The sequence below is a fragment of the Engystomops pustulosus genome, chromosome 1 (assembly GCF_040894005.1).
Source record: "Engystomops pustulosus chromosome 1, aEngPut4.maternal, whole genome shotgun sequence".
Lineage (NCBI taxonomy): Eukaryota > Metazoa > Chordata > Amphibia > Anura > Leptodactylidae > Engystomops > Engystomops pustulosus.
Window position 1 is genome coordinate 271775756 of NC_092411.1, and position 24402 is coordinate 271800157.

At 43.6% G+C, this 24402-nt stretch overlaps 1 protein-coding gene across 5 annotated transcripts in view; it reads left to right on the forward strand.

Moving 5' to 3' along the window:
- ZFYVE28 (zinc finger FYVE-type containing 28) overlaps positions 1-24402 on the forward strand; it is a 107779-nt gene that overhangs the window by 45921 nt on the left and 37456 nt on the right. The window contains exons 1-4 of one of the 5 annotated variants that reach the window (XM_072126200.1): positions 8485-8579; positions 12893-13033; positions 19539-19676; positions 22142-22344. In XM_072126200.1, coding sequence (XP_071982301.1) covers positions 8520-8579; positions 12893-13033; positions 19539-19676; positions 22142-22344 — 542 coding nt within the window. In that variant the 5' untranslated portion in view covers positions 8485-8519. Of the gene's footprint in view, positions 1-8484; positions 8580-12892; positions 13034-19538; positions 19677-22141; positions 22345-24402 lie in introns of those variants that run through there. The other 4 variants (XM_072126197.1, XM_072126199.1, XM_072126196.1 and 1 more) reach the window with 4 other exon arrangements.

The following is a 24402-nucleotide window of genomic DNA, read 5'->3' on the forward strand; positions in this document are numbered from 1 at the left end:
CTAGTGACGTGCCCGGTGGCCTCCCCCTCGCTAGTGACGTGCCCGGTGGCCTCCCCCTCGCTAGTGACGTGCCCGGTGGCCTCCCCCTCGCTAGTGACGTGCCCGGTGGCCTCCCCCTCGCTAGTGACGTGCCCGGTGGCCTCCCCCTCGCTAGTGACGTGCCCGGTGGCCTCCCCCTCGCTAGTGACGTGCCCGGTGGCCTCCCCCTCGCTAGTGACGTGCCCGGTGGCCTCCCCCTCGCTAGTGACGTGCCCGGTGGCCTCCCCCTCGCTAGTGACGTGCCCGGTGGCCTCCCCCTCGCTAGTGACGTGCCCGGTGGCCTCCCCCTCGCTAGTGACGTGCCCGGTGGCCTCCCCCTCGCTAGTGACGTGCCCGGTGGCCTCCCCCTCGCTAGTGACGTGCCAAGTGGCCTCCCCCTCGCTTTTGACGTGCCCCGTGGCCTCCCCCTCGCTTTTGACGTGCCCCGTGGCCTCCCCCTCGCTTTTGACGTTCCACGGCGGCCTTCCCCTCGCTTTTCACGTGCCCGGCAGCCTCCCCCTCGCTAGTGTCGTGCCCAGCGGCCTCCCCCTCGCTAGTGACGTGCCCAGCGGCCTCCCCCTCGCTAGTGACGTGCCCAGCGGCCTCCCCCTCGCTAGTGACGTGCCCAGCGGCCTCCCCCTCGCTAGTGACGTGCCCAGCGGCCTCCCCCTCGCTAGTGACGTGCCCAGCGGCCTCCCCCTCGCTAGTGACGTGCCCAGCGGCCTCCCCCTCGCTAGTGACGTCCCCAGCGGCCTCCCGATAAATCTATCCTCTCCTTTTCTGGCACCTCTTCTCCTCCATCTCCCACTTTGCTCTGTGTCTCACACTGGTTGTATGTGCAAGCATCAGGACCCAGAAAATAAATGGAGCAGGGGACGGGCTGGTACGGCTGACAAGTTCTTGCTACTCCTGGTTCCTCCCCTACTCCTGGGGCCGCTATGCTCTGGGTCCTGATGCTTGCACATTCAACCAGAATCGGGACAAAGAGTGGAGTAACAGGAGAGTACACTAGAGCAGTGAGGAGTTCTCGGCTGCACTCACCGCTACCCGGCCTCCGGACCAATTATCTGCTATCAGTTATGGAAGCGCTCATTGGACTTTGTCGACAAGTGTAGAGCGCAATTCGAGAATCGACAGATTGCATGTGGTCCATAGGCTGCGGGTTGTAGGCTTTAGTTGAGATGAATGTAGTTGCACTATACGTACATGCTCAGTAGTGAAGCTCATCCGCTATAGATCAGAGGAAAACGGCACTGAGAAGGAAAGCCTGTTCTTATGTTAGAATTGCTATAATCATCCGGGAAACAGGGCGGTAGAGTCGGCTGCATTTTGCTGGAGTTGGAGTCAGAAGTTTGGCTTACTGACTCCACAGCCCTGTTTTTGAGGGTCTTGGGGTGCTTGCTGCCTCAGAATTCAGGTATTCCATAAACCATATGTGTAAAAGTCTATTTGTGTCCCTTCCGTGATAACTAGTGACCTGTTATGACCAGTGGGCAAGTGAAGGGTAGCTCCTAGGACTATAGAATGAAGCAGTGGCTTATCTTCTAAGCTTATATTAAAACCTCCTTTAACCAGCGAGGATGAGGGGGAAGAAACTACTTCAACCTCCAGGTCTCCAAGTCATTTAGTTGGGGCAAATGGAGTCTTAATTAGAAGTTTATAGGTGTGGACCTCAATACTCTTGTATTTTCCCATCCGCTGCTGATTTATTAAGTGGGGTGCTGATACCGGCAAAATGAAGCCCAATATTTTCTGGCCAAGCATTCGGATATATATATATTTTTTTAAAGCAAAGTGAAACGGAATCCAAGTGTCGGCTTTGTTAACCATGACCAATTGCTTTAGCTGAGCATGGTCCAGCGTACTTCGGATACAGTCCTAAATAGAAAGTATGACCCAACTGTCATTTCGCTATAGGCCGATCTGCTAAAACTAATGTTAAAAAGGAAAAATTTGTCCTACACACAAACATTTTGAGAAGTGGAATTTTTTTGTCATCAATCTTGTAGCCGTTTTTCATGGATCTTCATGAACTATAACACCAGTTTTTGCGCCGATGTAATTCTTCAGCGGTTTTATAGGCCTTCCTCTTAAGTCCGTCTGTGTCTGTATGAAGTGTTATCTTGTATGAGCTCCAGGCTCTGCTCAGTATGATGAAGAGTCTGACAATGGCCACCTAATCTCCACAAGCCTTGCTGTTCCTAGAAGTATCTCAAGCATGTCAATTGTCTTTTACGGCCTATAGACTCAGGTTATTTTTAGCTCTCCCAAGGTCTTCTCTCCGTGAGCAAAAATTTACATTTTGCGTTATGTGAAATTCTCCTATTTAGATTGCAGACGACAATATTGATGAGTCTCCGAGCCACTTTGCGGAGAAGGACATTTCAGGCATCGCTGCGCTTAATAGGGAGGCGCGCTTCTATCAATTTAAGACTACAGCCATTAAGGCTCTGTTCACATGTGACACAGAGGATCCAATGCAGATTGTGTAAAATCATTGGATGTAGTTGTGCAACATGTACATCATGAATGAGACCCAACAGCCCCCGTTATGGCTGACCAGGAAGTCGAGTGCAACAGGAACCCAGGCAAAGGGGCATCCAGGAAAAGTGAATAACTTTTTACCTTGTTAAGGCAACTCGTTAGGCTTATATTTTTTTAGAGCTTTGCTCCAAAAAAATACCAAGTCACCACCTGGACTGATGTTCTTAATGTTCTCAATGTTCTCCCACAATCGGGAGCCAATAACACTGCCGTTACAACAGACTCGAATCCCACGGAGCCCATCTTGGTCAAATAGCTGATCTGGGCCAAAAAAAATATCCCCTTTAAGGAGATTAGTCACTATGGAGAGTGAGCCAGTTTTCTAGGAGTGAGTTAGGCCCAAGGAAGGGATTTGCCAGGCCCGCCCAAAAATCACTGAACTGAATGGACATACTTAGCTGACTCCAACATTTTGAGGTTTGGTCCAGAAAATCCCTCGAGCGAGTTTCTCGGACAGAAATCTCTTATGGGCAAGCAACTTTGCATTCCGCTATTATTAACGGAATTGTAACGGAACCCTCCATACACCTTCCAACTGAACCCTCCATACACCTTCCAACGGAACCCTCCGTACACCTTCCAACGGAACCTTCCGTACGCCTTCCAACGGAGCCTTCCGTACGCCTTCCAACGGAGCCTTCCGTACGCCTTCCAACGGAGCCTTCCGTACGCCTTCCAACGGAGCCTTCCGTACGCCTTCCAGCGGAGCCTTCCGTACGCCTTCCAGCGGAGCCTTCCGTACGCCTTCCAGCGGAGCCTTCCGTACGCCTTCCAGCGGAGCCTTCCGTACGCCTTCCAGCGGAGCCTTCCGTACGCCTTCCAGCGGAGCCTTCCGTACGCCTTCCAGCGGAGCCTTCCGTACGCCTTCCAACGGAGCCTTCCGTACGCCTTCCGTACGCCTTCCAACGGAGCCTTCCGTACGCCTTCCAACGGAGCCTTCCGTACGCCTTCCAACGGAGCCTTCCGTACGCCTTCCAACGGAGCCTTCCATACATCGATCTGTATGAGGAGTGGAAGGTAAATGGAAGACATTTTTAGATTTCATTACACTTTTCTGATGGAGCATTGCTAGCTAGCCTCCAATACCGACTATATCTTACCCATCTACCCTTCTTCACCAGTAAGGGGCATACACCCCCCAAAACAGTTGTCTGGAGGTCGAAGTATAAATTGACTTGTCCTAATTATTGTGTAACGTCTTTACAAATTAGTAAAATTGTTAAAACTGTTTTGTTATGAATTGGTTTCTTAAAGGTGTTAAAAACATCTAAGGCAATTATTTTAATGGTGCACCCGTAAATATCGAGACGAACAATCTTAAGCCGCTTCACATGGTGCAGAAGTACGATGCCCCCGTTTTCTGCCCTACAACTCGCTGTGTAAAATATTCAGCAATGCAGCATAAATTATCCTTGATGATGTGAAGTACAATTGTCTCCTGTATGGCCCTCGCTCGACTTCGAGATTTGCACTTCTGTCAGTTTATGAATGATTTATCCGCAGCTACAATAGACTCTTTAGAACCCTTCGAGGTGATGCAATGTGAATGGAACTATCCGGCTGCCGGTTTGGTTTCCTGTTAGTGGGATAAGCCATATTTCTTATGGTCTGTGAATGTTCACAGCTTTGAGGAAAATTGTAAAATTCCAAAAAAAATGAATAAATAAATTCCAAAAATGTTTCACCAGATCCATAAATTTCCATGGATGTAAATAAAAAAAAAACATGCCCAGAAATCGAAATTTCAATTGAAACAGTTTGTTAATAAGGTTCATTGTGTTTTTTCCAAAATTGTTCCATACCTGTCCGCAGGTTGTGTGTGGTATTGAATGGAATGTAGCCGGTGGGCTAATGTTTTTAGGAGAAAAGTTATATTTTTGTAATTGTGGACACGCCTATGAAATTGTAGACTTCCTATTGTTGTACCAGATTTCTACTATATTGATTTTCAATTAGGAGAAGAACTTTTCTTCTTCCACCCTCACTGTCTCCGTGAGAAGCTATCTACTTACTGCCTTTTCATTACCCTATACTGTGGTCTGTTGAGATGTATAGGTTAGGGTAAGGAAGACCTACTGTATTTTCTCAATGTCCCTTCCTAATTTTTGGTTTCCTAACCCCTTAAGACTCCAATTTGATCCTGTTCTTGACCTCAGGCTTGTTCATATACAATGCTATTACCTTTCCCTTGGAATGGTTCTTCTGGCTTGGTTCCCCACTACGCTCCTGATTTGTTCTTTTAACCCTGACTATGCTCCTAATGACGACATTTGTTTCCATCCCTGAGTGCAACTTCCACCAATCCGCTACTACTCGGGGGATTTCAACCTTGCAAGGAATTCTCCTCTTTGTAGAGGTAACCCTCTGATAATCCTGGCGTAGTTTTGATGAATACCACAGGATTAGCAGATTGTGGCTTTAAAAATGTTATATTCCGGTCTTATATAGCTTCTTGTAGCCTCTGTGGTCGTTCTATGATGTTATCCTCCGGAGCGTTAATTCTCTTGTTTTATCGGTAGACTTTTATAAATTTATGATGTTTTTTGCTTGTCCTGCAGTAGTATTATCCAGATCTGCTCTCTGTCAGGTCTTAAGCCTTTCGTCACATCTCCCTAGATTATAGTGAACTTAATTAGACCTTATATTTACAGTTCTTAAAGCCGATGTCTATAAAATATAGCTGTGCCGCAGATATAATATATTGTACTTAGTCCGTGTTTTATTGCGCTGCTAGGAAATTGGATTTGTTTTTATATAGCGGATGGTGAATTCCCAGGAAATCTTGTTTGTCGTATTACATTGTTGAGTAATCGTATTCTGTGGTGACCTGCACACTTCTCTGGGGCGTCATTTTGCCAGAATCCATACAACCAACTTGTTTGGTCAGCAGATCCCAAAATGTTATATGGGATCTCCATCATGTCTTCAGTCACATCTTCAGTTTATATCTATAAAATCTTTATCTGGATCTCAGGATAAAGTAGAACGTTCTACAGTAACAAATCATAATAATTCCTTTATTTATATAGCGCACACAGATTACACAGCGCTGCACAGACCTTGCCAAGTTTACTCCCTGTCCCCAATGGGACTCACAATCTAATCAACCTACCAGTATGTTTTTGGAGTATGGGAGGTAACCGGAGGACCCGGAGGAAACCCACGCAAATGCATATAAACTCTTTGCAGATGTTGACTTTGGGACCCAGTTCCCAACGCTGCAAGGCTATAGTGCTAACCACTGAGCCACCGTGCTGCCCTGAAAAAAAAAATCGGACCAATTTGTTCGGTAGGGTCCCAATTTAACATCTCCAACATTCTTTGTCCGGATATGGGCATCCATTTATTTATTTATTTTTTTTGTATAGTAGCAAAACTGATATAGGATCCAATTTTTGGGTGTCGACACTACCCATAAAATGGGTAACCACAGACATGGGCAGCGTGATTAGGTCCTTTTTTTAATTATTGCATATTATTATTTATTTATATTTTTGTTTTGTACTATATTACCATACAACTATATTACCATCTACTATATTACTATGTCATTATTATTACATTATTTCAGCAGTGAACAGTACAGATGATAATGGTAAAACTTTGTGCTGCCCTAATTTTTCCAACCCTCATTCCTTTGGCCCTGTAGGGGGTCGTTTTATGATGTTGTGTTAATTCTCTTGTTTTATGAGTAGACTTTTATAAATTTATGAACTCATGAGCTGATGGATAAGAAGTAGTCAATTTTAACTCCTTACATGCCTGGAGAATTTGACTCCTAATTTAGCGCTGTAAGGAGATAAGTCTTACTAGTGGCTTAAGCAACTTCCCCTGTCTATCTTTATCAGCTTACGTATAGTAGTAGAGAGGTAGACACCGTGATAAATGCAAGAAGAGATATAAAACAGGACTAATAAGCACTTGACCTTTGGTCATTATTAGTTAATTAGTGGAGGCTAGACACATGGGACCCTCACCAATTATCTCCAATTATCTACCCGTACCAGTGCCGGTGCGCTGATACTCTTGACAGCTGACAGCTTTTTACATTGGCCGAAAAGCTATAGACAATGTCCTTATAGAATCTATTATTCTAAATAATCTATACTATAGATGGCTGTCCAAAATGTACCCCCACCACTGGCACACTGGTGATAGGGTGGTGCGCCCCTACGAATCAACTTCTAATGCAGGGGTCAGGAACCTTTTTGGCTGAGAGAGCCATGAACGCCACATATTTAAAAATGTTATTCCGGAAGAGCCGAACCATGTGTACATGCCCCCCAGTAGATAGGTAGCCCCAGCACACGCCTCCCAGTAGATAGGTAGTCCCAGTGTCACGGGTGTCCCTGCTATCTAGGTCTTGGATCGCAGGCACGTCCATGCCCCTCTCTGTAGCGGCGCCCCTTTCCGAGCTCACTCAACCCACCACTTTCAGTCTTCCATCCTGGCTGGCCAGCACGTGCACCGTCGCTCGCGGATTTAAAGGGGCACTGCCCACTTTCGCAGTACCTATAAGGACCGGGGGCTACCAGATAGGTAGCCACAGCACATGCCCCCAAGTAGACAGGTAGCCACAGCAAACGCCCCCAGTATATAAGTATCTGCAGCACATACTCCTGTTACATAGGTAGCCACAGCACATACTCCCAGTAGAAAGATAGCCACAGCACATGCCCCCCAGTAGATAGGTAGCCACAGCAAAAAAAAAAAAAAAAAAAAGTCTTCACTTACCAGCGCTCCATGCAGCCAGCTTCCCATCGCTCATCTCTTCTCTTTGACCCAGGCGATGGTGCCTGGGTCATACAAAGGATGTAGGCTGCGATAACATCACTGCCTGTGTTCAGTGATCAGTCTAACAGACACACAGCAGCCATCACTATGTATTAGAGATCTGTCTGAGAGCCAGATGCAGCCAACAAAAGAGCCATATGTGGCTCCCGAGCCATAGGTTCCCTACCCCTGTTCTAATGGGTTATACCAAAAAAACATCAAGACGAAATTTTATCAACAATTTTTTTTTTTTTTTTTAATGATGTGGAGCACCCCTTGGGGAAAAACAACCCCCAGCATAGTCTGTCTGGCTCTTTATCCCTTCATTAATTTCTGTTTACCTGGTAGTCGTGAGTGTTATTAGATCCTGTGTACACGTTACGAGACTTTGTGTTTGGGTTCTGTTCTGTCCTCAGGTCATTTGGTTTCTTCGAAGTCTGTGTTGATTGGTGTAGCGCGTTCACCTCCTCGTGCACCTTTTACTCTATTGTTTTGATCCTGTTCTGAAGACGTGATGTTTATGTCCCCAGAGTCAGGTGCTGCCATGTCCTAGTAATGTGGTGTTGACATCTTCTGCATATGTTCCCTTCCAAATATTCGTCACTCTTCATACACAGGCGCATTACTGTGCTACTTGTTATAATAGAAGATCTTTTCATTTCATTTTTATTCTTCCTGTAGAGCTTGAATAAGAAATAGAGTAACATTACTTTGGATAATCTTATACTGATTTGTTTGTACAGCTGCTCCTATAAAGGCTTGTATATTTCCATGGTAACAGACTACTCTCAAACCCTATGTAGTCTGATCCAGTAGGGATGATCTTTCTGTCTACCCTCTACATCTTGCTAAATGTGTACATTAGCATAAAGAAGGGGACAAATGGAGGGAGAAATGACTGCAGGATCAGACTACACAAAATGTGTATGTTGTCTGTTACCATGGAGACACAGTGGGCAAGTTGGGTAACTGCAGCACAAACCAGCACATAGTAAGGCCTATCCATAGGACAGGTCACAAATATGTAATGGTGGAGGTATGACACCTGGTATATCTGCCGATCTCTTATTAAGTTGCATTTTGAGGAGCAACAGTGTCTTCCCTTACCTAAATTCACAATAACCTACTGACTTCTGATGCAGAGAGATCAAGAACTACTACAAATCTTCTGTCCTGAACTTTGTATGAAGTGGCAAGTATCTGGATATAAGGTTGTGCTGACCCTGATATTTGACTATGCTGCTGTAAGTACAGGTCACACGAGACACATCAACTAATAATTCCGCTTCCCTTGGTCTGAATCCGGTCATATGAATAGGTTTGTTTAGCTGAGGGTCAAATTTGTTCCCATTCTATACCCATTTTTGATACCTGGGTGTTAATTCATAGTCTAGCTGCGTAATTCTTGTGATGCCTGTTAGCAGACCCACCTTTTCTGTTGGGTTCTGGTTAGGACTACAGGCAGTCCCTGGGTTACGTACAAGATAGGTTCTGTAGGTTTGTTCTTAAGTTGAATTTGTGTGTAAGTCGGAACTGTAAATTTTATAATTGTAACTCCAGACAAATTTTTTTTGGTCTCTGTGACAATTGGATTTTAAAAATGTTGGGTTGTCATAAGAACCAGGATTAACAATAAAAGGTTAATTGCAGACACCTTTAATAACTGTTATAGAGGTTTATTGTAGCCTAAGGCTAAAGTACAGTAAATTACCATTTAACACAGGTCCGTTTGTAACTAGGGGTCGGGTGTTCTTAAGTAGGGGACCGCCTGTACAGCCGTGGCAGGACCTTATGATTATAAAATCAAGCCAGTGACAGAGCAATTGTTCATGGACAGTTAAGAGATCACATGACCCTCCATCTGCGGCCATTTTATGGTTAGGAATGTCTGGCTGATGAGGTAAAAGACGGGAGGCTTCACTTTACATATCAGGAAATCATGAGGTAAAAGTCGTCACTTTACATATCAAGAAATCATGAGGTAAAAGTCGTCACTTTACATATCAGGAAAACATGAGGTAAAAGGCTTCAATTTACATATCAGGAAATCATGAGGTAAAAGTCGTCACTTTACATATCAAGAAATCATGAGGTAAAAGTCGTCACCTTACATATCAGGAAATCATGAGGTAAAAGTTGTCACTTTACATATCAGGAAATCATGAGGTAAAAGTCGTCACCTTACATATCAGGAAATCATGAGGTAAAAGTTGTCACTTTACATATCAGGAAAACATGAGGTAAAAGGCTTCAATTTACATATCAGGAAATCATGAGGTAAAAGTTGTCACTTTACATATGAAGAAGTGGAGCAGAACTATTAATAGATGTACATTGGTAAATTACCACTATAAATGACCTAATATTCTGCCCCTCACACATTATAAGAAACATAAGGAAAAGTAGACAAACCCTTGAAGCCAGTATACTTCTACTTTGATCTATGACTGCTGTAAGTACAGGACAGACGAAACACAGTTTTTTTTCCAAATAGGGTCATTTGAATGGACTGGTTTAGCTGAGGGTACAGTTTTCTCACAATCGATACCCGTTTTTCTATTTAACGGTTTGTTTTGGGTCCTCACTATGACTACAACCATTGCTAGGACCCCCCCAGGGTCCTCCTTTATGTCTGATTGATGCTTGTGTGGCTCCGCACTTGCAGCCATGTAACTGAGGTCGCTGAATTTCTCTTGCGTCCCCAGCAGCGAGAACAGCCGGCTCTGCCAGCCCTGATTTTATTACAAGACCGAGAGAGAGAGGCGATAGACGGAAGGTGGATTGTTTCTGCCGACGTAAATCACGTTTATCGCCGTGTTGTGGCAGCCAGGCTCAGCTACAGATAAATAAACCTGCGCTTTACAAAAAGCACATCATGCAAAATATTTTTTTGGGGGGGGTTTAGAGCACGGAAAATCGAAGCTGGTGATACATTGTGCAGGTTCTCTCGCTCTCCGAGGAGACTAACGTGCTCAGGTTCACAAGGACGCTGGGAATATATTGAATTAGGTTACATTGATTAATCTTTAAAAACCGCCTGGGTTGCTCTTACTTGGAAATATTAACCATTCAATTTCCCTTACTTTTTTTTTTTTTTTTTATATTCTTTCTATTTTATGTATAAATTTGTTGCAGAATTTATTATTAAAAAAAAAAAATTGCTGCTGATTTATTATTTTAATTTGGGGAATTTTTGTTTAATTTGCTGATTTATTCTACAAGTCCAATAATCTACTATTAAGTCCTATTCTAATACAAAGATCTATCCTCAGCATAGGACAGGGCTATGACAATGGACCCCGCATTGATCTGTACCATACAGGACTCGGAGCAGATGGTTCCATTCCCTGCCAGGGAAGTACAGCATTGCTGCAATTCAAGTGAATGGCCACCATCTATCAGCACTGCCAAGAGCCATCTACACCTGGCTTCACCCCACCGTATAGCTTTTTGCTGTTTAGCGGAAATGGCGAACAGATGATCGCATTGTCCGATTTGTTGGATTTCGACAAATCTATACTAATGACTCTATTCTGAGATCAGCACATTAAAAATGGTTTCGCCAAGAAAATCACTTTAAGGGTGGGACTGTATGCTGGGACAAAATTTGTGCCTCACACACCTATAAACTTGGTGCTGATAAAGATTAGTGTTGCTCCTCCTGCAAGACACCTAATTAATAGCGGAATTGCATTGCAGTTTGCAAGGGGTTAAACCTTAAGGATATGTGCATAAGATTCTTAGTAATTACTTGACATTCTACATACCGTATATGCCGGCGTATAAGACGACCTGGTGTATAAGACGACCCCCCTACTTTCCTGTTTAAAATATAGAGTTTAAGATATATTCGCCGTATAAGACTACCCCTTTTCCAACGCATACAGTAGTATACAGCACAGCCCCCAGTAGTATACAGCACTGTCCCCAGTAGTATACAGCACTGCCCCCAGTAGTATACAGCACTGCCCCCAGTAGTATACAGCCTAGCCCCCAGTAGTATACAGCACAGCCCCCAGTAGTATACAGCACAGCCCCCAGTAGTATACAGCACTGCCCCCAGTAGTATACAGCACTGCCCCCAGTAGTATACAGCACTGCCCCCAGTAGTATACAGCACTGCCCCCAGTAGTATACAGCACTGCCCCCAGTAGTATACAGCCTAGCCCCCAGTAGTATACAGCACAGCCCCCAGTAGTATACAGCACTGCCCCCAGTAGTATACAGCACTGCCCCCAGTAGTATACAGCACTGCCCCCAGTAGTATACAGCACTGCCCCCAGTAGTATACAGCACTGCCCCCAGTAGTATACAGCACTGCCCCCAGTAGTATACAGCACTGCCCCCAGTAGTATACAGCCCAGCATTTAAAAAAAAATAATCATATACTCACCCCGATGCTCCCCCGATGTCCGCGCCGTCTTCTTTCTTCTGCCGGGCGCCGCCATTGATCTTCCCCGGCAGGCGCCTAGTATGACGCGCCGCTGCTGACGTCATACTAGGCGCCGACCCGGGGAAAAACATGGCGGCGCCTAGCAGAAGAAAGAAGACGGCGCGGTGAGTATGTCCCATGCGCATCTTTTTGAGGCTGCCGGCAGCTTTGCCGGCAGCCATCGCTGTGAAAACACCCGCGATCGGTGCTAGCACCGATCGCGGGTGTTACCGGTAAGCCTTTGCTGCAATATGCAGCAAAGACTTACCGGCTATGGAGAGGGCTCAGCCCGTGAGCCCTCTCCATGCAGCGCGATCCGACCGCGATCGTCTTATACGCCGTCATTACCGGCGTATAAGACGATTACCGGCGTATAAGACGATTACCGGCGTATAAGACGACCCCAGAGAAGACAGAAGATTTTTCTGTCTTCAAAAGTCGTCTTATACGCCGGTATATACGGTATATATATAATGATAAATAATATATAATGTATATAAATATATAATTATAAATATATATAATACAGGCAGTCCCCGGGTTACGTACAAGATAGGTTCCATAGGTGTGTTCTTTAGTTGAATTTGTATGTAAGGCGGAATTGTATATTTTGTAATTGTAGCTCCAGACCTAATTTGTTTTGCCCCAGTGACAATTGGAGTTTCAAATTTTTTTGCTGTAATGAGAACAAGGATTATCAATAAAGCTTCATTACAGACTCCTTACAGCTGATCATTGCAGCCTGGGACTATAGTAACATCCAGAGAGCTTCACCAGAGGTCACAGGGGGCAGAGGGGTCCGTCTGTTACTAGGGGTTATAGATGGATATACATATGCGGTGCCCTACTTAAGGACACCCGACTTACAGGCGAGGGGTCTGTCTTTAACTAGGGGTCGTCTGTAAGTCGGGTGTCCTTATGCGGTCCCCTACTTAAGGACACCCGACTGCCCACTGTTACCACTGGTCATATATAATCTCTGCTTCATGTGATTTGACAATCGCTCTATATTTGATGACCTCATGGAACAAATAATTACAAAAATCAGCGTCAGTGATTACTACAGTCTGCCTTGGATTAATCACTATTAAATATTATAACCCAGATCTATCTTTCTTCTTTAAGAGGTCAGATCCGCAGCTTCTTGCCCAATTTTACTATGCAGATGAAGAGCTCAACCAAGTGGCTGCTGAACTGGACAGCCTGGATGGACGGAAGGATCCTCAGAGGTGTACGCTGTTAGTTAACCAGTTCCGTTCATGTCAGGTAAGCTAATATTGTGTAACTTCTCCTAAACACTGCCAATTTGAGAGGATCTTTAGAAAGCCGCAAAGCCCCCCCACCCCCACCCCATCCCACCTTCCGCTAAAAATTTTGGGTGGTTTTTGCTGTGATTACCAGTTCCCTATAATCTGGTGTTCAAAAAAAAAAAGGAATGTCTCAACCATATAATGTTTATATAAAGTCACAGAGGCGGAGACTTTAGTCCTGAAGTCAAGCTCTCCCCACGTCAGAAGACCCTCAGCTGTTTTTGACATTCTATAACCCACTTCTGTGCAGGGCCATCAATAACAGTGAGGGGTCATTTGGCACAGAGATTTTGGCTTAGGTGCTGGGATTCTACAACCATTTTACATCTGACTTTAAAGTTGATTTTCTGGTTGATGGCACCACACTGGGCCATGAAAAAAGACCTGTTCTGGAAGGGTTTTAAGATGCCTGATGACATACTGATTGTGGATTATTAGGTCAATTTCTGCTGACTGGTTCCCTTAAACAAGACTAAAGGTAAAAAAAATACACAAAAATGTAAATCGAAACCTTCACTATAGTTCCTCACATTGTCTTAAATTGCAATTAAACCTGTGAAATATATAAAGAAATGTTTTAGTACAACTCTGCCCCTTGAATACAGAATATCCTGCCTTTGACTGTAAGACAACTGGCTGCAACTGATGTAAGACAACTGGCACCACCCTCTGATTTGTATGTAGTAGGACCCAAATTGTTTAGCCTTTCCTCTATATTTAAGTCCTACCGTCTTGACCATAAATATGCCCAAACTTAAACCGGTCAGAAGATTATCTGCAGATTTTCTGCCGGGTTTCTATGGGAGAGTGCTGGAATCTGGAAAATTACGAAACTGCGGCAAAATTTTGCAGGCATTGGCTATCTGGGTTTTTTTGTGGTCCTTGCACAAATATTATTAGCTCAATATTGAGACTAATATTATGTAACAGTTTTCTAAGAAAATGTAAATTTCTGAAGTCGTGGCGTAAATCCTCCCGCAGTCGGTGACATTAGCGGCTCCGTGTTTGTAAAACAGCTGGGAGCAGTGGGGGCAATGCGCAGATTTTTACCAACCCTGCAATTTTTTAAAATCTTATCATACAAAGTTTCATTGAAAATAATTTACCCTTAGAGGTTGCAAAAGACAACACTAAATGCAAATGAAGCTAGCCAGATGCCAGAGAACTCCCGGGGGCTTTATTATACAGCTAATTAGAGGCTATAGATGTAAGTATTGCTTGTGTTGTGTTCCTAGTTAAATATGTGCACTGCCAAAAGAATACAGGCCAATAATGTGATAAACTGATGTTTAGGAAACTGGAGTTTAAGCCATAAAAAGAGCGTTTTAGTTCCTGCAGAGTAAGACTTTCATCGCTTTCATCATTAACCCCCCGCTGTATCCGAGAAGGAGCTGCCGGGACCTCGACTGATGGCTGACTTCATATACGCAGGAAGCGTTTGATTTCATCAGTGTCAATCATCTACCCGACCATGGCGGACGGTGTAACTACGGGTGTTACTAGAAAGGAAGACGTAGATCAAAGTGCAGCTGTCTCCAGATTGTTTCATCGAGATGGCGGGTGGACGCCTCTCGGGCATAAAGATTGCTCGAAACTCCCGAACCATGGAATCTGGAACATACATATAGAACAAGGCCAACTGCATAGGATACTTACAGTAGTAGCTAACTACACATACCCGTGAGAGTAGAAGGTTGGTGGCAGTGGTCACCCATAAATCCATGTTCTTCTTTTGCCCTCATTATTACCCTGGTGCGATAATACTGCTTTTTGAATAGTTATTCAGGTTATCTCAAGCTATGTCATCCTCATCCAGCCAACCAGTATATGAACCCCCTTTCTCGTGATGGGTGCAAGATGGACACCCAAAAGGCAGCTAAATATCCCTTCACCTGTATATAAGGCATACATTGCTATAAACAGAAACACTCCTATTAATTGGGGCTGTAAAGCAGCTGATAACTGGGAACTAAATATTGCATTTAAATGACCCGTTATAGGTCGTTATTATGTATGATATGGGTAACTGAGCCATAGCCATCATATGGGTGGCTATGGGTCAGTCACCCATATTATACTTATACTTGAATTTACACAGACGTATGCTTTTCTGTAAGGCGCACAGGAGAGGAGGGATGAGCACTTCTTTTTTGCAGACATGGAAAGGTGAGCACATGTTGTGCTCAATGTACCAAGCCCAGGCGCTATAGCCGTCTATGGGGGCGTATATCTGTCCGCAAATTTGCAGCCGGATGCACGTCGCTTTAACAGATGTGTGAATGCGGCCACTGCATCATGCGAGCACACCACTCTGTAGGCTATTCAATATTGATTGCAGCACATGCTTTGGTTAGGGACATCAACGATTTGTTTAGCTAAAAAAATTGATTTACCTACATATTGAAATGAGCCTTCGGTGATACCCCTACGTCACTGGCCACTTTTTGTTCTCTTCCGGTTGTTAATTATGCACGCCTCCGTCGCCTTATGCACCCTTCTTCTATTGCCAGTGCGCAGAGACAAACTATCGCGCAGCTGCAGTGAGAAGTGGCAGGCTGCGCAATAGTTTGTCTCTGCGCATGTAAGTACTGAGAGCGATGTGATGTCACAGCTCTCGGCACCAGAAGGAGGGTGCATAAGAAGACTGAGGTGTGCATAATTAATGATCGGAAGAGAACCACAGGTGGTCAGTAACGTAGGGGTAGCACTGAAGGACCATTTGAATATGTAGGTAAATCGATTTTTTTTTTTGGCTAAACTAAAGGATGATGTCCCTAACCAAAGTATGTGCCGAAATCAGTATTGTATAGCCTACAGGGTGGTGTGCTCACATGATTTCATCTTGCGAGCAGTGGTAGATTTTCCTTTAAATTTTGTTGGGAACAATGGATGTCCACGGCATGGACTGCATGGTTCTATCCATCCGTCGGAAGCCAGCAGGACACGGGATGTCACAGGAAGTCCTGAGTCCTGACCGGGCGTCATGTGACCCCTGGCAAATTTTAACAAGAGTAAGACCTCCTGCACAACCCATGGAAAAGGTGCCATTATGTCGTCCTGATCCTACGGACAGCACCTCTTATACAGTAGGCGAGTCCTTGATTTATACCGAAATATAATTCTGCCAGCTGGACTGCAGCTGGGAGACCCATTTAACATCCTATACTTGCCGTTGAAGTTTAGTATAAGTATGTATAGAAATACGTTTTTGAGTGATCATAAATTGCAGTTGCTTTCGGATTTTAATTGTTTTTTTTCACAAATTTTGCTTATTATACCCATTTTAAATGGACTGTACCAATTTACACAATCTGCCCCACAGCTACGCGCGAAGTTGTGTGTAGTTTTACTATCTCGGAGCAGTTTACTTTAATACCTGAGACTTGCCATAATTCATGGGGGCGCCGTACAGTCATATATATTTCTATTATTTTTAAGTAAGAAATAAACACTACGGATGGGAAATTGAGGGACTCTTTCTCCACCTCCCCTTTATCAGACCCAAAAGACATGGATCCACCACTCATTACATATACGTATAATATGGGTGTTAAACTTTCCTAAAGGTGACCAACCCCTTTAAGGGGAATTTAAAAGTGCTTACTAGAATAGACCTGTCGAGAGGAATGAGACCTTCTGTCGTAGTCTTTTGAAGGGTTAATAACAAATTGCACACTACTACATCAAGGGAATGAGATGTGTTTGCAGCGCGTTGTGCTGTGTCATGCTGCGCTATCCATGTGGGATCGGTGGAGGACTCTGCGCTCACGTCTCTACATGACTTTGCTCCATCCTCCATGATCCTAGATTATCGATGACTCTCATAAAGGAAGATAATTAATAACTCTGATAATTGTCCATTAATTAGTCTGCAGTTTTTTTTTCTTTTTGCCCCTGGTGCGCCCTCCTCCGTTATTTAGTCCCCCCCACGCGCTCTTTAGATGTAACGTAAACCGCCTGTCATTGTGATTTGTGACGTGCGCTAATTACACAGGAAAGTCTTTAAGCGTGAACTCTGCAGCGAGACTCTTCTCCGCGCCTAATGAGCTGTGCCATGTGCTGCTGTCTCCCTGCAACGTGCCCTCCTGCAAACCCTGCAATGCCAATAAATCTCCTCCCCCCCTTCGCCGGAGTGCGAGGAGATCCAGGGGACGGATCGCTAAATATACACCCAATTTGCATTTCTCCGAGCTGCAGATGATAAATCTTTATATTAGTCAATAAATGCAGGAAATGGCTCTTCAGCCGTCGCGGCTCCGTTGATTTATTCGGCCTGAACTCCATCCACTAAAAATTTACACAGAAAAGTTAGTTATTTAGGGAAAAAAAAATTCGGAACTCCTGCTACTATTTTATTTATGGAGAACGTCAGTCATCAATTTCGGGCATATATCTCTCCGGGGAGATGGTGCTGCAAAGCAATCGGATTGTTTGGTTATTGATGCCTTTCCCCCGGGGGTGGTTGATAGTTGGAAATGAGCAAATTTAGGACAACTTTCATAGTGGAGCCGGCTTCAAAGGTCTCAGCCTTGGCCAGGAAGATGAGGATTACCAGTGCAAAGCTGGAACTTTTTCGAGCTCTTCGAAGATGGATATTTTTAGATTGTGGCCACCAGGGATCACCCCACATCCCACTGATGGCTCCCGTTGCGATGTGGCCCTGAGCATGATGTGCTTGTTAAATTATTGCTCCAAATGCACCCGCACTGTGGCAAACGTACTAGTCCTATGCACCTATATAATACAGGATTCCGTAAGATTGGGGGTGGGGGGGGGAGGGGGGATTTGTAAAGTCAAAATCAAGCATGCATTTCCCAAATAATATGTCACTTTTTAGAGTAATTTTACAAATGGGCTCCTTGGTCAGGTTCTGGCTACCCCACTAAACTACCTGGAGATAGTTTGGTTCTGTCACTGTAACAAGCCTCATAGGTGCAACACAAGACATCCCAGTTTAGAGGTTACCGGAGTCCATTTCTTGGGTCTTGATGAAAAATGGGCTCCAAAACTGTGTCTTTAAACAAAACACCCCCCCCCTCCCCACTTATCAGGAGTGCGTAATCCATTAGGCGAGTTGAGCCTTTTGCCTCAGGCGGCACCACCTGTAGAAAGATGGGGGTGGGGGCAGCATGACACCTTTAAAATATAGGCTGTTCACACCTGTTGTGAGACCCTGCATGGAGGACCCCCACAAGGATGGGGGTCCTAATGCACCTGATGATACCATATATTTGTAATTTTAGTCATCTTTGGACCACATTTTTACTGTATCAGCTGGGAATGTACCACTGTGCCCAATTTTTCATGTAAAATGATAGTTGGCCATCTTGCATGTATGAGCAGCCATGGACACTAGGACCTTAATGCATCTACCATCTCCGCTTCCCCCATAGCCATCCCCTGCCTCTTGGCATAGTGTCTTTGTATTTCTCATTGTGTTTTCAAATGTACATTGAAGCCTGACCACAAGGTAGTTCAGCATAAAAAAAAAAAACTGGACAAAAATGAGAACATTGGACCATTAGCTCTATTACTATATAAAGTTAATCATGACTTAAGGCAAACGGGCATCAGCCATGGCTCATTTACTCTAAATTACATGTGAATTAGGTTGATTGCTTTGGAATGTAATATATTTTGTCACATTGCCTAACTGCATGAAACTTCAACTCTCTCTAAGAAAACCTGTTACCAGATTTTTACCTTTTACACTGTTAATATCTGCTGGTAAAGGGTTAAAGGTGTCCCCCATATCACCTAATATTAACTACCCCTGAGGCACTGTAACCTTACAGCCGTTTTTATGAAATCCAAATGAGTAGACATGAGTCAAGTTCTGAAGAGAAGAGTCATGTTTTATCCAGGCTGCCAGTGAAACACGCCTCCTTCTTTTGACTGACAGCTCTGTGTCTCTTCAAATTTTGAACACAAGCAGACAGGAAGTCCCTCTTCCTGTCCTTACCAGACTGCGGTCCCTCTCACTGCATGGTGTATTTAGCAGTGAGCACTGTGTGGGAAAATACAGATCTTCTCTTCATTTCACACACCCCGCAAAGGGCAGGGCCAAGTGGTGGGCGGAGCCTCACTCTAGTGGGCGCTGTATAAACGTAGTGGGCGGGGCCAAATGGAGAAAAAGTCTGAGGAATGATTTTACTACAGGGAGGAGACGGGTTTCAGCTGGAGCGTCTGCAACTGCACTTTTCTACAAAGTCCCGGTGTGGGATGAATACGGTTTATTGTGCCTGTTTTTAATGATTGAGTAAATAATAGATGATTAAGAGTCTGTGGTGACTCGAAACGCGTCAGATGGGTGCTTTTTTTTTTTTTTTTCTTTTATATTGTTGGTCCTATGTCATTTTGAGACCTGAAATAAAGCTTTCACGTTGATGTTGTTTTTTTTATTTTTTCTCTATGGTTGAATTTTTTTTAAATATTTTTTTTTTTTTTTTTTTACTTCTTAGGACAACGTGTTGAATATCATCAACCAGATAATGGAGGAGTGCATCCAACATGAACGGGCCAACCGGGATTTTTGTGTGAAATTTCCTGAAGAAATTCGTCATGATAATCTCGCTGGACAGCTCTGGTTTGGCGCGGAGGTAAATGGTCTCTATGCTGTGCAGTTTATTTTGTCCTGATTTCCTTCCTCTTTCCTGTCAGTCGCGGTTATAGGTGGCAGATGGTCCGTTCAGTATAGCGGTCATACACACGATTCAGTAATGGACCGTTTCCAGTACAGTAGAATTTTTATTTAAATGGTCCTCATCCCAAATGTGGTAATGACCTTCTAGCAGTGATCTCTGGTTCCCCTGTATGGTCACACTGCAGCCCTGTGACGTAACTAGAAGCTGAAGGCCCCCAGTGCAAAGTCAGTCTTCTCATATGGGAAAGTGACACCATAAGGGCCCCCTAAACCTCTTGGGTTACACCCCTGCTGCAGCCCCACCCCCATGGAGCGGTTGCATGTACAGAATAAGGGCCTCATTCAGATGGACGTGTCCTAATCAGACCCAAATGGAAATCCCTATGGATCTAATGCGGCCAAATGTACAACTTAATAAAAAACATATAAATTTTTTTTTTTTTTTTTTTTTAGTGAAGGCTTTTCATTCTGCACATATTAAATTGCAAAACTATTTAATTTCAAGCATTAATGGTTCACTTGTGTAAATGGGGCACTATGGCTACATGTAATATAACGAATACACTGGGAGCTCTTCCTGGTGGACATGTAATAATACTTCCTATAGAGATAAAACAAGAAAGGGTCTGTAGGTTTGTTCTTAAGTTGAATTTGTATCCAAGTCAGAACTGTATATTTTATCATTGTAATCCCAGCCAGAACTTTTTTGGTCTCTGTGACAATTGGATTTTAAGAATGTTGGGCTGTCGTAGGAACCAGGATTATCAATAAAGCTTCATTACAGACACCTGTGATAACTGTTATAGCTGATCATTGTAGCCTAAGGCTAAAGTACAGAAAATTACCAACATCCAGAGGTCTGTTTGTAACTAGGGGTCGTCTGTAAGTAGGGTGTTCTTAAGTAGGGGACTGCCTGTAACTATAACCTAATAAAGTGATTTGATAATTCCTGTGTAGTATTGTATAAAATAATAATACAAGAGCATTATAGTTACATAATATTAGGATATAATTCTAGAATGATATAGCAAAATAATCCTGGATCATTAATTTATATAGGCAGTCCCCTACTTAAGGACACCCTAGTTACAGACGGACCCCTCTGCCCCCTGTGACCTCTGGTGACCTCTCTGGATGTTACTATAGTCCCAGACTGCAATGATCAGCTGTAAGGTGTCTGTAATGAAGCTTTATGGATAATCCTTGGTCCAATTACAGCTAAAATTTTGAAAATCCAATTGTCACTGGGACAAAAAATTTTTATTTTTTTTTTTGTCTGGAGCTACAATCATAAAATATACAGTTTCGACTTGCATACAAATTCAACTTAAGAACAAACCGATGGACCCCATCTTGTACGTTACCCGGGGACTGCCTGTACTCTAGAAACACATTGCACAAATATAGACAAGCGACAATATATTAATAATCGTCTAGTAATAGTTGCCCTTTTTTTTTGTTATTGATCTATAATTGAAACCTGGTTTTTAAGATAATGATATTACAAGAAAAACAAGTAGAAAATTGCCCTGACAGTAAACAATATAAATAAATTATTCATGCCTTTCTTCCCGATCTCATATTTCCCCCCCCAGTAATTTCGTGCTGTGGCGGCTGATGTTTTACGGCCCGCAGAGCTCTATTTCACAGAAGAAAGATGACTCTAATTTTTAGTGCGTTTTTTGGTCTTTCGGAGAAGGAGGAGTATGTGGCTGGTCTCAGGATTTTTACTTCTGCAGATGTGCTTGAATGTTTTCGCACTTTATTGAGTCTTTTTAATACATAGCGTTAAAGGGCTAATCCTGCCCTAAAAATGTAAGATGGCATGTGCCTGGAACCACGCCCCCTCTGTCCATAGGTTGTGTCTGGTATTGCAGCTCCTTCCACTCAAGTCATCAGGACTGAACAGATAAACGACTTTTAACCGATGTACTGCTGCGGTGCTGATTTTGCATCCATGTTTTTCACCTTTCGAAAACCATCACTGTCCTAATTATTCCACAAGGTTGTAAATCCTGCGTTTTGGCTTTACCCCGTTTCCTAATAGTACAAGCAGTCCCCGGGTTACGTACAAGATAGGTTCTGCAGATTTGTTCTTAAGTCAAAATTGTATGTAAGTTGGAACTATTTTATAGTTGTTACCTCAGCCAAAAAATTTTTTAGTCTCTGTGAAAATTGGATTTTAAAACTTTTGGGCTGTCATATGAACCAGGAGTAACAATAAAGCTTCATTACAGACACCTGTGATAACTGTTATAGCTGATTATTGTAGCCTGGGACTAAAGTACAATAAATTACCAACATCCAGAGGTCCGTCTGTAACTAGGGGTCGTCTGTTAATCGGGTGTTCTTAAGTAGGGGGCCGCCTGTATTTTCTTTGCTATATTTGATGTACCCTGACATTTATCTTCCTTCCATAAGTGTTTGGCTGCAGGTTCAATCATCATGAACCGTGAGATCGAGAGCATGGCCATGAGACCGCTGGCTAAAGATCTCACCCGAAGCCTCGAGGAAGTGCGCAATATCATCCGAGACCAGGCCCTCAGGGATCTCAACATCTACACAGAGAAGATGAAAGACTCTCTCCGCCACTTTGATGTTCTCTTTGCAGAGTTTGAACTGAGGTAGATCCTCACATAAATATCTTGAATTTATCATGAAACGGGGTTATGACGTGTCTATTGCAGGCAATTTCAACCCAAAAATTCTGGAGCATGCTCAGTCATTCAGTCTCCTGCCATTCCTCCAAGAAAGGTGTAAATAAATTGACAAATGGGTGTTACCATTTGGAGGCATTAGGCGGTACACGGACACACCCCTTGGACAATGGGGCAAGGATACCACCTAGTTGTTAGTTTATTTATAACTGCATGAATAATAGCGGAACAACACAACCATAATTTTTAGAAAGATGCTCTAGTATTGTTTTGAAAAAGAAAATATTTAATTATTCTCTAAAATAGGTGAGGTTACCGCAGGAGGTGAAGCAAATACACAAACCAGAGTGCGTAACTAAAGTACTTGCCCTAATCTACAGATAAATCATGAAAGGGGTTGGATAATAGTGTTTTCTATAGAAGGCCCCTGCTATTGACACCTCCAGCGATCAGTTTATCTTTAAAGGGATTTTAGAGCAAGTGTTAATTTCAATTGCAGCGCCCCTACAGGTCAATTGAGGCATTTCATTGTGTCGATTGAAATCAATAGGCTTTAAAATTCTCATTTTGGCAAATCGATGTTATTGTTTGCATGATGAAAAACTATAGACTTTTCCAATATACGTTCTGTATCTATAGCTAACGGTTTTCTAGATCTCTTCTTGCTGTAAATCTATTTAAAGCTTCTATGTTTATTTCCAGTGGACAGAAATCTGACCGTGGTCACACAGGTGCATGGCTCGTTGGGATAATAGAGAGTAATCAGAGCTGTGTGATCTAACGGTTGGTGCACCTGGTCAGATTTCTATCCACTGGAAGTAAACCTAGAGCTTTCCATAGAACGACAGCAAGCAGAGATCTAGAAAACCGTGAGGAATTCATAAAGAAAGAATATTGGAAAATTTCAGAACTATTCATTATACAGACAATAACTTTTATTTGCTGAAATGGGCATTCCCCTTTAAGTCCTCCAAGGATACAGGTTTGTAACTAGTCCTTGATGGTCCATAATGAGGACCCCCCCCCCCCGAATATTCTCATGATGCAATTTAAAGGGCTTGTCCGAGAGTAATGAGAGCGACATGCAGCGTGGGACACCGAAAGGCACCGGAAGGTAAGTAGATCTTTATTTTTTTATGCAGCCCCCTCTGGCCACCTTTAGTTTTTTTTTTTTTCATTACTCTCGGACAACCCCTTTAAGGCTAATTCCAATTTCTGGTGTGTATGAATTCCAGTCCTCTGCTTGGTTTTTATTAATCTGTCATTTCTCATTCAGCGCTGTCGAGAATTTACAGGTGTAAAGTAAATCTTTGTTATTAATAGCTCCGACGTTAAAAATATTCCACCAAGTTATGTGCGAGTAATTCTACTTGTTTGTCTTCCCTGCAATAAGACTGGAAGGTGCAAGATGGGAAATTGAACTATATTCGTATTCTATGGGTATAACTGTTTTTGGTCTAATGTGACAGGACAAATAATGTGATCAGCAGATCCCCTAGATTGTTGCTCCATTCAAAACTGGGTACACTTGGCCGCCAAACTCCTGATCACTTGGGTTTCCTGGGGTGGGACGCCAAACTGTGCCATATAGAACACCTCCCATAGGAGGATGCTGTCTCCAAATCATCCGCTTAAAAACATCTCCGTCTTGATCTTTATGTTTCTCCTTTGGTTTGTTGATATCTCATGATGCTTCAGTAGAGCATCACATGATCTCATCTGCAATCATTTTCCTTAGAAGGGATTTCCATGAATTTGGAAAATCTCTTTGGGCCTGGTAGAAAACGAACGCATACTAATCCTGATCCGACTCCCCATTCCCACGTTGGTACTGCTGTTTTTTGGCACTGCAGCTGGATGAAGATCCCTGGGCTCACAGGACCCACTGAAGCCAATGTTAGGTCCCCTTGGACCTGTGGAAGTGACATCATTTGGTTCCACGAGGCCATTTGTCAACCAAATCTGGTCCCTGGAACCTTCACTTGAAACTTTTGACTGGGTTTGGTGCTGAAAACCAAAAGTACT